The 17,356-nt window shown below is 41.2% G+C and overlaps 1 protein-coding gene across 11 annotated transcripts in view; it reads left to right on the forward strand.

The window, feature by feature from the left end:
• The first annotated feature begins 781 nt into the window (after nucleotides 1–781).
• The window catches only part of LOC6639121 (Down syndrome cell adhesion molecule-like protein Dscam2), a 30,348-nt gene continuing 13,773 nt past the window's right edge, over nucleotides 782–17,356 (forward strand). For all 11 annotated transcript variants that reach the window (XM_023181787.2, XM_023181788.2, XM_023181789.2 and 8 more), the window contains exons 1-9: nucleotides 782–881; nucleotides 6,281–6,613; nucleotides 6,740–6,901; nucleotides 7,547–7,693; nucleotides 7,798–7,915; nucleotides 9,172–9,620; nucleotides 9,772–9,916; nucleotides 14,982–15,133; nucleotides 17,057–17,329. In XM_023181787.2, the coding sequence (XP_023037555.1) occupies nucleotides 833–881; nucleotides 6,281–6,613; nucleotides 6,740–6,901; nucleotides 7,547–7,693; nucleotides 7,798–7,915; nucleotides 9,172–9,620; nucleotides 9,772–9,916; nucleotides 14,982–15,133; nucleotides 17,057–17,329 (1,828 nt within the window). In that variant the 5' untranslated portion in view covers nucleotides 782–832. The remainder of the gene's footprint in view (nucleotides 882–6,280; nucleotides 6,614–6,739; nucleotides 6,902–7,546; nucleotides 7,694–7,797; nucleotides 7,916–9,171; nucleotides 9,621–9,771; nucleotides 9,917–14,981; nucleotides 15,134–17,056; nucleotides 17,330–17,356) is intronic.

A 17,356-nucleotide genomic window follows, 5' to 3' on the forward strand; every position in this document is an offset into this window, starting at 1 on the left:
ACTCGATGGCAAACGGCAATTGGCAATCGGCAATCGGCAATCATTGAAACGACGTCTGAGTGCGAAGCAGTGAGTGGCTAGTGCGAGTGCCTGAATGGTGGTAAATGGTGTGTTTCGCAATGTGTGTGTGGTGAGAATAGGCAACCGAAGAGAGAAAGCTGGCCCCTAAAGAGAGAAGAAAGAAAGAAAGAGTCGGCCCTCGCCCCCCCCAGAGAGAGTGCAGCATATCATGTTGATAACTTTCACTTGGCCATCCTAAAACAACACACAGGCATCACAGTCAAGTTTGGTCCTTGCAGCCATTCAGTTGCCAGGACGGGAGTGTGCCAAATGCTTCTGCTTGCCTGTCGCGCGTTTCTGCCTCTGTCTGTGTCTGCCGTGTGCGTCGGTGTGCGTATGTGTGTGTGTGTGTTTCTCTATTTTTTGAAAAGTGCCGGCAATAAAGTGAAGGTTCCAGAAATCTCATACCATTAAACATAATCAAACATCAACAAAATCAAAATACAAATTTCACCCAACAAGGAAAACGAAACAAATTTTGAATAATTTACAAAATACAAAAAAAAAGATTTCAAAATTGTGCCAAAAATTAAAAAGCCAACGGATATCCTGTGTACTGGAGATGTAAACGTAGCTCAAGAAAATACAAACAACAACCAAACCAAAACGACACTGCCTAAGTCACACATTAATCGTACAAAACCAAAAAAAAAATCCCCATCCCTGCCCCTCCAACCAGATAAACAAAAACAAAAAAAAAACAAATATAAAAATAAATCAAAATTGCATCAACTGAAAGTCGAAACAAAATCAAAACACAAAACCGGAAAACATGTGGATTAGTAGCCGCCTTTTTGTGATTTGTTTGCTGCTCAATTTTGGTAGGTATTTACCCCCAACCCCCCTCTCTTTCTCTCTACCAAACTCATCCTTCCTGCCTGTCTTCCCCATACGCACTCAAACTCTCTTACCAAAAAAACTCTTAAGCCTGGCCTGCCGGCTTCCTCTGTGGCATTTTATGTTGTTGTATTTTTTTTATTCTTTTTCCTTTCCTACCAAAAAAAAATTGTTTGGCACGCGCCTCAAAGTATGCTTACAGTTTCTTCGTTTTGTTCTTTTTTGTTTTATAACTTGCGTGTGTTTATCTAATATACGTGCGGAGAAGGTTGGGTAGGGCGGCATCAACAGCTGTCGGCATATTTTTGTGTGGTGTTTGTATTGTTGTTATCAGAAAAACTTATTATGGTTGATGCATAAAACAAACGAAAAGAAGCATTAAGGCTCGACGGGGATTTTATAGGGATTTGCGCCAAGAAATATGCAAAAAGAAAATAAGCTAAAACGAGTTTTGTCTAACTGGAAAGGAATTCACCATGGTCGCACTCAGTAGGTTTTGGGTATGATCAGAAATTTGGACTGGAAAAAAAAATTAAACTTATGATCACTTTTCAAACTACGCTAATCTAATTGGGATAAGTACATTTTCCAATGCATTTCAAATGCTTTTTGCCACTCTTCTCATTTTGTTTCTCGCTTCCGTTTCATTGCTTTGATTAGACAACAATTCTTAACTTGCAGTTTCAGTGATTAATCATTTTATGACCATTTAAAACACATTCAACCTCCCTACCTAGACTAAATTGAGCCACATATAGACATAAAACTTATTTGAATTTATGGACATTCATAGAAAAAGTGTTGTTATCATAATTTATGATACGACTCTATGTCTTTCCTGTCTCGCTATCTCAGTCGCACTCTCTTACCCTGTGTCTCTGTCTCACAGTGTAGAGGAGCCAAAACTAAGTGCAAATGACTTGGTCGCTTTATGAGCAGCCAGCCAAAAGCCATAAAATGCCGGGTCATAACAACACACAGAAACTAAAGCCAAAAATGCGTATACATAATATGAAATTGCCTTATGATAAAAACCAGGCGTCAATTTATGCCATAGAAACACTCCCCCTCCCCGTCCGACCACCTCGTCCGCAATCTCTCGACTCTAGACCCTCAACTAGCTGCTCAGTTCAGCTCTCTTCTGTGCAGGACAGCCTAATGAAATGTGTCAGATACAGAGCCACTCGATCGACCTTTCCAAATAAATGGTAGTTGTGTTCAAAAGAGACAGAAAAGGGGCAAGAGAGAGGGAGAGAGAGAGAGGGATATGTGTATGAAAGAAAAAAAAAACGTTAGGAAATTTGATATTTTCCAATTTTCAGTGCCCTAGCTTTCCCTAACTTGCTCCCTTCCTCTCATTCCATACTTTCTCCTCTTCTGTCTCTCACTTACTTTCTGGCAGTTTTCATTTTATGATAGCAATAGCAACTGGCATTCATATTTTTTTGCCTCAACAAATTATAAAAATTCCATACATACATACATACATACATAGATATAGATATTCCCCTACAAATATTCCCTTACCAAATAAATATATCTGTATAGTATATATATACATATATATCTATATATATAATATAGTATACATTTTCGCACCCTCGCTTGAAGCTTGAATAAAAATGAAAAATATGCAAATGAAATTGTTACTCAATGTCTAAGCTCACACATTTCACTTTGGGGCATGAAGGGTGTCTGTATGGATAGGTGGAGAAGGTCGTGGTTAAGAGGAGCCAAGGGCTAGGGGCAGGGCCAGAGGTAAGCTGATTTCTGTTGCTGTTTTCCTTCTTTTTTTTGACGTTGTTATTTCCTTTTTATGCAGATAAACATAAAATATAATACGTTATTTAAAATCAACGGCAAACAAGCAAAACAAAATCTTTATATGACAAGAAAATTATGAAAAATTATGGAGAGCAGTATAGAGAGAGAGAGAGAGAGACAGAGAAAGAGAGATGGCCAAAATGCGGGTGAAGAGGGGGCAAAAGAAAAGGGCAAGCTTGTGATTGATTGTGTTTTAAACCCTTTATGACAAACGCTTTAATTTGTTGCAGGATTAATGAAGTGCGAGCCAAGAAAAGTTTAGCAAAAAACAAAAAACCAGTGTTTCTGTGTGTGTGTGAGCCACTGAGTGTGTCTGGGTGTGAGTGTGTTGGCATGGCTCCAGAAAATAACAGATGGCAAATAATGAAATGGGTTGGAAGCATTTCATTCTAAATGAACGAGAGCCTGCAGAATGAGTGTGGCGAGCAACAGTAACTTGAAGCTGGGATAGCAATTTACGATTAATCAGAGATATAGTATTAGTTCAGCTAGATTTAGCCAGTCTAAAATCCATGTCATTTAGTATAATCTAGAGGAAAGTAATTCAATGCCAAACCAAGCTAAAGTTTCTTATCTTTCTCAACCAATCATGTACCCTGTAGCCAGCAAGCAAAGAGTTTTTTCTTTAGACCACCATTGATATATGTTTTAAGGATTAGCAAGATTATTGTGGTATTAGTTTTAGTTTTGGAGCGTATGTTTAATTTTTTTAAGTTCACTTTAAAATCTCTTACCTATTAAAGGGTATCGCCTAGACGACTAGCAAATTGAATATGTTAAATTTTTTATTTCTCTTCGATTTATTCTGTGTTCTTCTTTTTTTTTTGAAAAACAATTTGCGCAGCAAAGATTTTAACATTACAGTTGCCCTTTTTCCGGCCTTTGCCCATTTGCCTCCCGTGCAAGACCCTCTCGGTCTTGGCTTTAAAGGGCCAGCTGGTAAACATCTTGCTCTAGCTTAACCAAAAGGACGCCCGAAAGTAAAAGAAGAAAAAAAATGGTAAAAGAAAATAAAGTTATTTACAATTATTATTCGGTTTCTGTTTGTTGTCCTTGTTGTTGGTCGTTGCGCGTTGGCCTGTAAACGCTTTAAGTTCTTTCAAATGTTGCTTGCCTTTTTGTTTTCTTATTTTTCTTTGCACAGACATTATTGACTTGGTTCTGGGACTGGGGGCTAAGTATGGGCCCAGATTTTACTCCAGTCCCCGGCGAGTGTTTTTCTGAGCATATCAAATTGAATTTCCTGCATGTTTTGGCCTGATTGCTCGACCCACCATAGCAGCCATTTGTCTAAAAATGTTTGATGCTTGGCTCTTTAAAGCTGGCCAAAAACTTCAAATGGATCATTATAAATATTACTTTTACCACAAGTATAGCAAGCTCATAAATTCAGCCAACTGCTTCAATGCGACTTTCGTCTGCAGGCTATGAAATAATTTTCAAAAGTGCCAAAAGGGCGCAAAAAAAAGGAGGAAAAAAAACCTTTACTTATACATATGTATATGTCGGTTGGTGGGAGCAAAGGGAAGGCTAAGAGTATGTGCAAAAAAAAAAAAAAACCCAAGTATGTAATGTCTGAGAAGCTTGGCAAAGCAACCCCTTAAGGATCGCCAAGTGGATGAGAAACACATTCGAAATGAAATGTACGACACAAAACGAGCGGAAATGCAAGCCAAAGCAGAGAAGTGTTGTGTGATAATAAGGGGAAAAGGTACCGGGGTAGAGCTATGATGAGGGGTGGTGCAGCAAACCAATGTCCCCCACTTTAAGGTGGCAAATGGTGACAGTTTAAATGCACTTCAAAATACGTGAACTTCGATCATCAACAAAATTTAAAGCTAGGCTCTAATGGGCTCCCTCCCAATATGTTTCAGAAACTGTGGGAAGAAAACATTAAATGGAAACTCTCAGCTTTAAGAAACGCCTTTAAAATGTCAAAAGCTCGTGAAATTTGCAGTAAACGAGTTGAACAAAGTATTACATATCGTCAAAATGATTAAGTTGAATCTAGAATCTTTTTTCACACGACGAATGAATCTACAAAAAATACTAAAGAATCAAAGAAGACAAGTATATTCTAGATATATTTACCAATTTCATGGGTTAACTAAGAGACCCATTTATCATATATGAATATAGAAGCCAAATGTAGCGCACAGTCTAGAAGAAAAAATTCGCATGAATTTTGAATTCGTCATTTGAGTGAAGAGCAAAATAAAAACAACAAACAAAAATGAATGCGAAATACCAGTTGGGATGGATGCAGGAAAACGGAACGCTGGAAGCGTAGACTTTTTTGTTTTTACAGGAAAGAATACCAAAAAAAAAGAGAAGAGAAAATGCCTACAAGTGGATGTACACACTCACACAATCACACACTGCTCGTAAAACACACACACACACACATGAAACGAGTGCCAAGCATACTCAAGGCATACTTGCAATAATTTTATGGCCTAGCCCAGTGGCTGCCCTGCGTCCTCCGCCCACATCACACACCGCCCCCTCTCTGGACCACCGACGCCGCAGTCTCTGTCGTCTTGGACCAGGATGTGGATGTGGGAGCCATGAAATCAGCGGGGAAAACACAACGGCAACGAAATGGAACGAACTAAAAGAAACAAGCAAAAAAAAAAATATATATATATGGGAAGAAAACAAAAACCAAACCAAACCAGAAAGAAGTAACATAAAAATCCATGCTGTCGAGCATAAAACAAAAAGCGCCTGGCCAGGCACAACAAAAACCATACACAAAAAACCAAAAAGAACAAAACAAAACAGAAAAAGAAAGAAAGAAAAAAAAAAACAAAAAACAACTCTAATTGCAGACACAATGGCTTGGTGGATACGGACGTGTAGGGAGCGAAGGAAAGGATGGAAGTCGTCGGCTGGTTGGAGAGATTGAACGAGTTGCAAGGATTTGCACAGCGCCGCAGGGGAAGTCACCCACCCGCTTTGGGTGGCAGACAGCCGAGGCGCATTCATGTGGAATATGAAGCGAAATGTCAATTTGAGAAGTATATACGTATATATAAATATATAGATATATATATCGTGGGGGAGGTGGGGCTGGAATGAAAGGGTCTGGGTTCTGTGGATTGTGAAGGGTTCGTTCGAGAACCTCGCAGCAGAAGCTAAAGACAAAAATGTTATTCTAATTTAAGATAAGGCACAAATCTGTTTGCTTGCGAGAAATGGAAAATGCTTTCGGCTGAATTCTCATTCTGTTTTCCATAATAAAAATTTAAATGCTTATTAAAGAGACAGATAGACATAGAGACTATGAGAGATATTCGATTGCTCCATATGTTTGATCCGTAGGCAGTTTATGGTTATTTCATAAGCATTTAATAATTTCCACATACATTTGATAGGCTTTTAGGATTATTACCACAAAAAAACCAGAAATAACAAAAATATTTGATGGCCAACTCTTAAGAATTTTCATCTGTTCAATCCAAAAGGAAGAAGTGAGCGATAGAGAGAGAGAGAGAGAGAGACAATGCCATGTCATAATTTCTTCTTTTACTCACACACACATTTTGATTCATTGCAGATGCCACCTACAGCGAACCCTTCGAAACACATTTACGTGGTCCTGGATTCGTTATGGAGCCGCCGGGACGCGTTGAGTTCTCAAATTCATCGGGAGGCTGGCTAGATTGCTCGGCCTCTGGTAGTCCACAGCCAACAATCGATTGGGTCCATGCGGATGGCACAGCGGTCACCGAAATTCATGGCGTGCGACGCGTTCTCAGGAACGGCACACTGGTTCTGATGCCATTTGCAGCGGCTGCCTATCATCAGGATATTCACAATACGATCTATCGATGCATAGCCAGCAATTCGGTGGGTCGCATTGTGTCTCGGGATGTGCAAGTGAGAGCGGGTAAGCAGTCATATAGCGTATAGTCTTTCCGCCTCCACCTCTTCTATCAACTTCATAATAAAAATCATAATAATTTATACACATCTATCTCATTTTTTTTGTCGTTTTCGTTTCGTTTTTCTGCAGTTGTGGCACAGGCCTATAAAGTGGATGTGGAGGTACTATCTGCATCGCGGGGATGCACTGCCATTTTGCGTTGTGTGGTGCCTACGTTTGTCAAGGAATTGGTTCGAGTGGTCTCCTGGGTTCATGAACCCGCTATCTACATCTATCCCTCGCTGCAAGGCGGTAAGTAACGAAACGGACCAGCCCCGTTGGGTGGAGTGGGCGAGTATTACTGCAAGTGGAGAGGGAGAAGGTAGGAAGGAAACATCGTCTCTGTGTGTCGTCTGTCGCTCCTGCTGCTGCTGCTGCTGCTGGTGCTGACGAGGCAAACTGAAACGAGCTTCGTCACTGTCTGGCATCCTTGTCCCTTGTAGAAGCCACCGTTTTACTGGTAGTGGCAGCGGCTTACCAAGCCAACAAAGTGCATTGTTTGTTTGCAGTATTTGCCTCTCTCACATGTTTGCCTGCTTAACTACCATTTCCAACGCCCCCCCTCTGTCTGCCCCCGTCCGCTACTGCATCTACTTGTATCCTTCTATTCCAACTGCCTCTCTGGTGTGCTTTGATGCATAATTAACATTGTCCTTTAGCAATTTGAGAAGCGCTTTTAACTTGCCTTAACCCTCTCATACTCATCTCAACTAAGGTGCAACTATGAGTTGTGCGAGCCTTGCCTTGAAATTGCTTCAAGCCATTTCAACTCTTCAAAGAGATAACTAACATTGAAGGATCGTTTCAAATTAGAAAGAAAATCCTTCTATTCATCACACACACACACACACACACGCATATACATATATACATTTTTTCCATTCTTTCTATTCACAGATGGCAAATTCCATTTGCTGCCCACTGGCGAACTGCTTATCCACAATCTGCAGGAGAGCGATGAATCGCAATCCTTTCGCTGCCGCAGCATGCATCGTCTCACGCGTCAGGTTGTTGTCAGTTCACCTACGCGACTGCGTATTAATTGTGAGTATACCTACCACACACACACCACACACACACACCACAAATATGGTGTAACTATGTTGAACTAACCAATGTCATATATTTGGCTACTACTACTACTACAGCACATCGCGGCATCATCTCACCCAGCGTGGTGGAGCACACAGCTCATGTTCAAGTATCACAAGATGAAGGAGCGGTTCTGTTATGCGTGGCTCAGGGTTGTCCTTCGCCCGAATACAGGTATGCTATCTAGTTTCCTACCTATCCACCCATATATTTGTTGCCATAAATCGATGTTACAAGAGACAGAGTGAGTGAGAGAGAGAGAGAGAGGGAAAGAAAGCAAGAAGATGGGAATGAGACACTGAGAGTTTTAGCACACATTCCCGGCAAAACTTTTTGACGTTGACAGGAGGCTGAGTGGGGTTGAGGGTGGAGGTGGGTGGTGGTACTGCTTTTGTCTTTAGCTACACCTGCTCCGTCAACTATTTGAGTGCTATAGTTATTAGTGCCACCTTATGGCTGTTTGGTTTGATGTGTGTGGGTTAATTGGAACGCAGGAGAAGTTGCGGCTGGAGGGGGGGTGGAAAAGTATTTAGTTGGAAATAAATAAGCCGCCAACGCGCTAATAAATAGTGTTGGAAACATTGAAATTGTTTGTCTATGTGCGCTTAGCGGAACTTTCTCCAGAGTCTGTCAACATGGCGTGTGTTTAATATGCGTACATAGTATTATGTATACGCCATGTTGATCATACAAGCATTCAGAGACAAAGGCATAGGTAATGATGCATCAGACGAGGACCAGAAGCCAGAGCCAGAGCCAGACATATAACATACTTAGTATATGCACACATAATTACGCTTTGATAAGCAGGCAAGTAATAAAACGTAACAGAAAACAACAGAAACAAAAAAACAAAAAAGGACCGAGATACATCTGCAGAGGAAGAAGAGTTGCAGCTGCCAGACGACCGGCATGATGATGGGAAAACAAAAGAATCTATTGGGGAGAAAAAAAACCAGACATCAGTGGCAGGATAGATGGATAGATTGCCACAGCAAAATGCAAAAGGTAAAGAGACTGACAGAGAGACGACAAGCGAGAGAGAGAGAGAGAGAGAAATGGATGGGAATAGAGAAAATGTTGCCATTTCATAATTAATAGAGCAAAGGATGCGGGGGTTGAGGATGATGAAGTGGAGAGATGTTGAAGGCTCCAAGGATTAACGAGTAATGAGCGAGACAGCATCAAAGACAAAAGCAAACCTAAAGATAAACCTTGAACTTACTTTCAAAACACTTTTAAAGTATAAATCAAAAACAAATATTTTTTCACAATTCTTCGTTAAAATTAGTCAAATTGGGGAGAAAACTTCAAATGAAGTAATTCGATTTTTGGATGGATCTTTTCTTTTAATTCATCTAATTGATTTCATTATATCAAACTCGTATGTGATGAAAGCTTTTCGTTCTCGTTCTCATCTCATCTTACAGTTGGTATACCCATAATGGCCCTGGACCCTTGCCCGTTTTAAGTGGACCGCGTGTACGTCTACTTGGCCCCATTCTGGCCATTGAGGCAGTGACTGGCGATGATTCCGGTGTCTACAAGTGCACCGCCAGCAATGTGGGTGGCGAGGCCAGTGCCGAATTGCGGTTGACTGTTGCCACGCCCATACAAGTGGAAATCTCACCGAATGTCCTTAGCGTGCATATGGGCGGAACTGCTGAGTTTCGGTGCCTGGTAACAAGCAATGGCAGCCCAGTTGGTATGCAGAATATTCTTTGGTACAAGGATGGACGACAGTTGCCCTCATCCGGTCGCATTGAGGATACATTGGTGGTGCCCCGTGTTAGTCGCGAGAATCGCGGCATGTATCAGTGTGTGGTCCGAAGGCCCGAGGGTGATACATTTCAGGCCACAGCCGAGCTTCAACTAGGAGGTACGTAACCACAATCTCGACTGAGCCAAAGCGCAAGAATTGGTTTTTTGCTTATGCTTAAAATATTAATGTGACCTCCACTCATTTTGCCCCTTTCTCTCTATATCTTTTTTCCTTTATCTCTCTCTCTCTCTCTTTTTCTCTCGCACAGATGCTCCGCCTGTATTGCTCTATAGCTTCATCGAGCAGACATTGCAACCGGGACCAGCTGTGAGCTTGAAATGCTCCGCAGCCGGCAATCCAACGCCGCAAATTTCATGGACATTGGACGGATTTCCGCTGCCATCAAACGGAAGGTAATTGAACTTGTTGAAAGCCAGGAGCCTGAAGAGGTTGCTCTGCCAGCCTCATGCCTGTTGGCTGGGTGTTTGGTTCGTTGGGCTCGCCAATGCCAATGCTGCGGGCGTTCTACTACCATAAAAAAAAAAAAAAAACAAACGAAAAAAAAAAAGAAATGCAAAAAAATGTATCTCAACTGTGATTCCCGACTGGGTCTCTCTATAGCTGCATTTATTGCCAACGTTGTGTGATTCTATCCCCTTCTGTCTCCCCCTTTTCATTTCCTATGTGTGCGGGTGTGTGTATTTTTATATCATTTTTTCCATTTGCCTTTCAAAAACATTCTGCACACACACATAGAAAGTGCTTGCCGCGCCTACTCTGCCAGCCAGGAGGCTGGACTGGGCGTCTGCTTCAGCGTTCATTCACTTTGCCTGTGTGTCTGGGCCCAAGGTTTTGACTTTGCCTTTCTATTTGTTAATTAAGTCCTGGCCAAAGTCTATGCTAGGAGACTGCCGACTGCCACCATCGACTTACGCATTTAATTGCATTTTTTAGCCGCTGTCCCTGGCCATTTGCCAGATTTATATGTTAAATCCTCTCAGTGGCGCTTTAATGACATTGACATTTGCATTCCCATCGCATCGCATTGCCGTTGCATCGCATTGCAATTGCAATTGCATCTGCATCAGCAATTGCATTTGCATTGCACGTTTGCCAGACTCAACAAATAGTTTGCTCGTTTTTAGCACAAAACAAATAAAATGCAACAGACCATCGATTGATTGTCAACTCAATCTCAATCTCAATTGTTGTTGTTGTTGCTGTTGTTGTTGCTGCTTTTACTATTGCTGCTTCTGACATTGTCAGCGACATTTCATTTGATTTTTTACTCCTGTCACTCTTTTGCACTTGATTTTGCCCATTCCATTTAGCATTCCTTCCTTCATCCTCCTTGCTTGCTCTTCATCTGCACTTCATTTGCAGTTTGTTGGCAGCTGCCACTAATTGTTTGAGTTACGTCTGTAATGATTTGCAAGTCAAAGTTGGTTGCCAGTTGGCAACTGTTGACTTCTGTTGTTGATTAAAAACTACCAACAGTAGCAGCAGGAATTTCTTCTTCTCTCTATTTTTTTATTTGCTTTTGACTTTGACTGTCGTTTAGCGATGCAAATAATAATAATAAGAGGACGACACGAAGGGGTAAACAAAACAAAACAAAACAAAAAACTAAAATAAAAAAAACACCATAGCAGCAGTTTAGGTGGCGTGTCCTGATTGTCTTCGTCCAGTGTCGTTTAGCAGCGCAATATTTTAATTAAAGCTTACACACTATTATGATACAGCCCAAATAAATGAGTTTAAAAAACCAAGACTAAATTGAAATATTCTCATGCACTTGCAAAAAGTTCCAACTTACATCTTTTCACTTGATGGCAACTTAGATTACTTATCTTGATCTCTTTACCTTTGATATGTTTCTGAACTGTTTCTTGTATGGAGTATCTTTTATTAATTTCCTAGAAAAAAATTCAAGTCAGTAAGATTCGAAATGTCATGTATTCTAATTCTAAATGGTCCAACAAGGACACTGTTTTTGAGCACAAAATTTCTCACAGTGCACAATTGAATGTCGTTTACAAAATTTATTCATATCCAATTCACTTAAAATTGCAACTTAAAGTGGTCCAAAGTAATGCCATGAATTTGTTTCACTCAAGTGGTTTAAGCTTCTAGAGTCCTGCGGCCACCCCGTGGCCCTTGTGTCTGTCTGTGTGTCTATCTGTCTGGTTGTCCAGTTTTTGGGTTTTTCGACCACAAGACGAAAATTGATTACAAAAATTGTGCTGTTGCTGTGGTCGGTGTGTGAAAAACTGTGTTTTTGGTATGCAGACATTTGCAGTTAGCGCCCTTTGGCTTTAATTTAAAAGTTATTTGAGCAAGCAACACAATTTGGACACATAATACCTTAAGGCATTGTATCCCAACCGACAACAACAACAACAACAACAACAGCGACCATGAGGAGGAAGACGAAGACGACGATTGCCAATGCCAATGCCGACACCAAGAGGCGGCAGAGGCAACCTAATTTGCCCGCCAGCGTCATCTCAGAAGGCCTTCCTTCTGCTTTAGCGAGTGTTGCATAAATTTTGCTTGTTGTTATTGCCGAGTTTTAAGTGGTTTACATTATTCGGTTTAAAGGTATATCAACTTGGTAAGTGTATTTATTTAATACACACTCATACAAACACACACACACACACACAGACAGTCAGACAGACAGACAGACAGACAGACAGTCAGCCAGAGAAGAAGGCAACAGTAAGGCAAACAGACAAGGCGGGACAAGTGAAGATGAGAGAAGCAAAGTAAGCTAAAGGCTCCTACAGTACATATATAGTTAAGGAATATAAGTAAAAGGCAGAAGAAAGGGGAGCTGGATGGATGGAAGGATGGAAGGATGTGGAGCAGTAGACGCCTTGGGGCGGAAATTAAATGATTGCGCGCACGAGGTAACGCAACACTCAAACGCTCATTTTACGCCATTTTCAAAAGTTTGTCTGCGGTAAGCGAAGGCAGTTGCTGTACGTCCTGGCTTTGCTTTCGCTTACCTCCCTCCCCCTCCCGCGGCTGCACTTCCCTATTCCTTCTCATCATTGCCATTCCATTCCTTTACTTTGCCTTTCTGTCGTTTGGTTTAAGAAGACGACACAGCATGTGTTCAGGTGATGTGCGTTTGTCTCTAACTCGAGGCGTTTAAAACGTATGTGTGTGTGTGTGTGTCAATGTAATTTTGGTTTAAATGAGAAAGTGTCTAAGCCGATCGTAGCAATAAATAGATAGTTAAATACTATGGGCTATAAACATACACCATGTGCAGTAGGGTAAACTATCTGCCTATCTGGGAAGACAGCCATCGACACGCATCGACAAACATTGTGAGGGAAAGTAATAGGTTTAGATTGGGCAGAAGTACAGTAAACTTTAACTAACTTCGACACACTAGTTGTGGCAATTGAATTAGCATGAAAAAGTTTGTGTTTGGTTTTCAATGTGTCTCAATTTTCAATTACTTTAACAGGAAGGTGTTAAAACTTTAAGGACATGACATTTCTTAACAGTTTCTTGGTAGTGTAATTGAAAAATTTTCAACAAATTGTTTCCAGACATTGCAACCTCAATAAAAGCAGCCCACTTTTTGCAGTACTTGAATCACTGCCAATCGGTTTAGTTGCTTAAATTCCGATCCACTTAATACGAATAAATTGAAATTAATAATTTTCTATAAGTTAGTCGGTGAAGTTTTCTCTCGGCTTTGCAGTTGGCTCTTAAATACTATAAGTTCCTTATAGTTATTTTATGGAATATTATTTTTTCTATTGCTTGTTTTGACTTGGTATAAAATTAAAAAAACCACTCGCCATAGAACCGCACAGATCCACAGAGAGGGAGATAAAGTGAGAGAGAGAGATAGAGGGGGAAGCAAAGGAAAGGCAATCGGCTAAAAACAGCAGAGAAAAGCCGCGCCAAACTATTAGGTTTATATAGTTGTAGCCAAAGCGTTTTATGCACACACCCACACGCAGATACAACGACATAGACAGACAGTCACACATGCCACACACACACACACACACACACACACACACAGACATACATATGCATTTAAAGTTTGGCAATGGTGTTTAAGCTGCCGCAGGATTCAGGCGAGACTCTCTCTCTCTCTCGTTGTGCGGATGCGAGAAGGCGGATAAGGATGTGTGCAACTTTGTTGCAATTTTGTCCCCGCCATTGTTTCCATGCTCTCTCAAGTGTTGCAGTTAGCGCCCATTGAGAGACAGAGAAGGAGTCAGAGTAGGAGTCGGCGACATAGTCGGAGTTAACTACAGTTGTTGGTTTTGCTTCTAGTTGTTTTTCGTGTTTGTTTTTTTTTCACCCCCTTCTCCACCCACTTCTCCCCTCAACCAAGCACTCCATAAAGTGCCATCCAGCAGAAACCATTGCACCAAAGATTTTTGGTTTCGACTTGGCCGCTTTCTAAGTGAGCGGAGGGGTATCTAAAAGCATTGCACTTTATTCATTCATAAGCCTTTGGCCCATTTGGCCCATTCGTTTGCCGTGTCTGTCTGAATGCGGCGGGAAAAGTTAATTAAAATTGTAATTACTTCAACTCGCACTCTAATGCCAATTGAAAAGTTACCACTGAGCCACAAAACTAATGAGCATAAGCCCAGACCAAAAAGAAATGACAGCGGGCAAAGGAAACAGAGTGGGAGAGAGAGAGAAGGAGGCCAACATGGCGTATGGGTAACAATCTTGTCTGTAATTAATGTCTATGCCAATGAGAAGGCTAAGCGGCGCCAAGTACAAATACAAACATAAAATACAAATACAAATGCGAATACGACTTAATGTCAGAGCCAAAGCACTTTATAAAATCCGTTCTTCCTTTTTCCCCTTTCCTCTTTCTCATTATTTGAGTTGAAGCGTAATGGCCGTATCTTAACTGTTTTCACTGTCTATGGGCATATGAGCACAGGGCATTGGGTGTGGCACATGACATTGAAAGCAACGAGGAGGGGGTTGGGGCAAAGTGTTGGTGGAGTACAAAAAAAAAAAAAAAAACCAAATAACTATGCTAAGCTCTGTCAGCTCAACTGACAGCCTTCATTACGGATATACATAGCTGCAGCTAAATAATGCAATGTTCCTTGTGTCGAAAAAAACTAAAGAATACAAAACCAAATGAAGCCTACGGCAAAAGGATTTGGGTCAGCCTGCATTTGAAATGCTTGTGAGAAATGCTTCAGTGAGTGAGTGAGTGAGTGAACGAATATGAAATGCTTCTGTATGTATGTATGTGTAAGCTCGTTGAAAAATGCAAACAACAATTCTAAAAACAGGCGCATTGCGCATACGCCGCATAAGCCCACCAAAATGTTCGCCATATTAATGCATTTTTTCCTTTTCATTTATTTGTTTCGTTCGTTCGCTCTCTCTATACATATATGTATCTATATTTTGTCATTCCTTTTTTTTGCTAACAATTTGTTGTTATTTTCGGTCGTCTCTTTGCAGATTTATGATCGGACAATACATCACCGTGCATGGCGATGTAATTAGTCATGTTAACATAAGCCATGTCATGGTCGAGGATGGCGGCGAGTATGCCTGCATAGCCGAGAATCGTGCGGGTCGAGTGCAGCATGCTGCCCGCTTGAATATTTATGGTATGTTGCTTACACTCTGGACACCAAAGAACATATGCATGGTCCTAAGAAAATACAAACACACATGCATACATATATATATTTATATAGGCACTTAAACGTTTTTCGTGTGTTTTTTTTTCCCGCCTCCTGCTTTTCATGGTTTCTCTTTTTTGTGATTTTTTTTTGGCATCGCCGTTGCCTACTTTTGCTCGATTTTGTTTTACAACACGTTTGCCATGTTCTCGTTGCCGCCTTTTCCCATCCTCTTTATGCCATACTCCCCATCCCTCCTCCCATTCCGTTCAAGTTTGCTTTTGCCTTTGCAGGCAACACTATGAAGTGTTGTTCGAGGCGCACACTTTTGTTCAACATTGAAATCCCCCGTCTCGCTGCAATGCTGCTGCTCCTCAGCTCCTCAGCAGCCTTGTTTTTGCAAGAAATCAAATATTTTTGTGTCGCCAGGCAAACAAAATGGCGTTGCTGGGCATAAGAAGGAGCAGAACTGAGCAGAGCAGAGCAGAGCAGAGCAGAGCAGAAGGCCGACTGGTTGAAGGGCCTGCAAACTGCGCTGCGAGCAGAAGAAGAAGAGATGCACGACGAGGGGAGGGGACGGGGAGGAGGAAAGGATGGAGTGCGCCATGTTTACAAAAGTTTTGCAACGACGTCAAACAAGTTGAAAAATAGTTAAGCATAAATCGCTGGAAAAGGCACTTTAAATACCCTATCAATTGAGGGACCAAAGTCAACTGAATCTTTATTAAATGAGATGATAACTTTTCCAGTTTTGTTTTCTTTTCTATCAAAGTATTAAGGCTTAGTTAGTTATGCTACGATTGGCTTTTTTTCTAATGTAAAAAGAGTGCAACTTTAGTTAGGCACACAAGACAAATTTAAATACTTGAAAGTAAGAGAAAGACTAACTGACTAAAACTGCGATTTCTTGGTTTTAAATTGAAACATATTTTGTCTATTTAAATGCGAGACTTAGATAGTGCTTCCAGTCAGATCAAAATTATGTGGCTCAAATACTTTCTAATCAATGTCTTCAGTATAATGTTGCCAGATTGACAGTAAAAGTAGATGTATAAGCATAATTTTGGCCTGATTTCTTTTTCTCTTAATAATTCACATTACTCAGATTCATAGCAAGTTGAGACAGAAGGGAAAAGAATTTGGGGCTTAAGCTTCAAAAATTAAAATGTAGCCAAAATTAAATTCCAACTTCCACCCGTCACCATCATCATCATCATCATCATCATCATCATCAGCATGAACATTTAGTTTAAAGCCTTTTGCGCTGTCGCTGATTACGCGATTTAGTAATGGCGGTGATTACAAAAAAACAAGAAAAAAGAAGCAAAAAAAAAGGAAAAACCGGAAAAAAGGAAGAAATCTCTCCCTTACTCACATTTATCCATCCACTCCTTGTGGATGTGGACGCCCTCACGTATGACATGCTCGAAAATTATGCATATTCTGCAGAAAGCCGCAAGGCAAGCATCGAGTGGCGAGTGGCAAGCGGCAAGCGGCAGGAAGAACAACAAAACCTTTCTCACCATGTTGCCATGGGCCGTCGACATTTGCTGCATTATTTCCTTCCTTTCGTGTGTGTGTTTGTGTACCGAAAAGTGTTTTGGCGCAGAGGCAGTCAGGATATGCATATTACATTGTGAGCTGCTTCCTGTTGCCTTTCGCTCGTTTGCGGCCTGCTCCAGTTGCAGCAGCTCCAGCTGCAGCTCCAGCTCCCTATCCTTACATCAACTCCAACTCCTATTCATTGCTTTTTTTTGGTTTCTTTTTTTTTTGTTTTTGTTGTTGTCGTTGCAAGTTTTTGTTCTTGTTTGCTGCATTATTAAAAAAGCAACGTGCGCGCAAATCTGTTAAGCATTTACATACATTTCCTCTCTCTCTTTTCCTTTCTTGCTCCTCCTTTGTACACAGGACTTCCCTACATTCGACTGATACCGAAGGTAACCGCCGTCTCGGGCGAAACATTAAATCTGAAGTGCCCGGTGGCCGGCTATCCAATTGAGGAGATTCATTGGGAAAGGGGCGGCCGAGAGTTGCCCGATGATATACGCCAGCGTGTCCAACCGGATGGCTCTCTGACCATTAGCCCAGTGCAAAAGAACTCCGATTCCGGCGTATACACGTGCTGGGCCAGAAACAAACAGGGTCACAGTGCCAGGCGCAGCGGCGAAGTGACGGTCATAGGTTAGTATGTGAGGGGCAAAATAATAA

Source organism: Drosophila willistoni (assembly GCF_018902025.1).
Source record: "Drosophila willistoni isolate 14030-0811.24 chromosome XR unlocalized genomic scaffold, UCI_dwil_1.1 Seg144, whole genome shotgun sequence".
Taxonomy (NCBI): domain Eukaryota; kingdom Metazoa; phylum Arthropoda; class Insecta; order Diptera; family Drosophilidae; genus Drosophila; species Drosophila willistoni.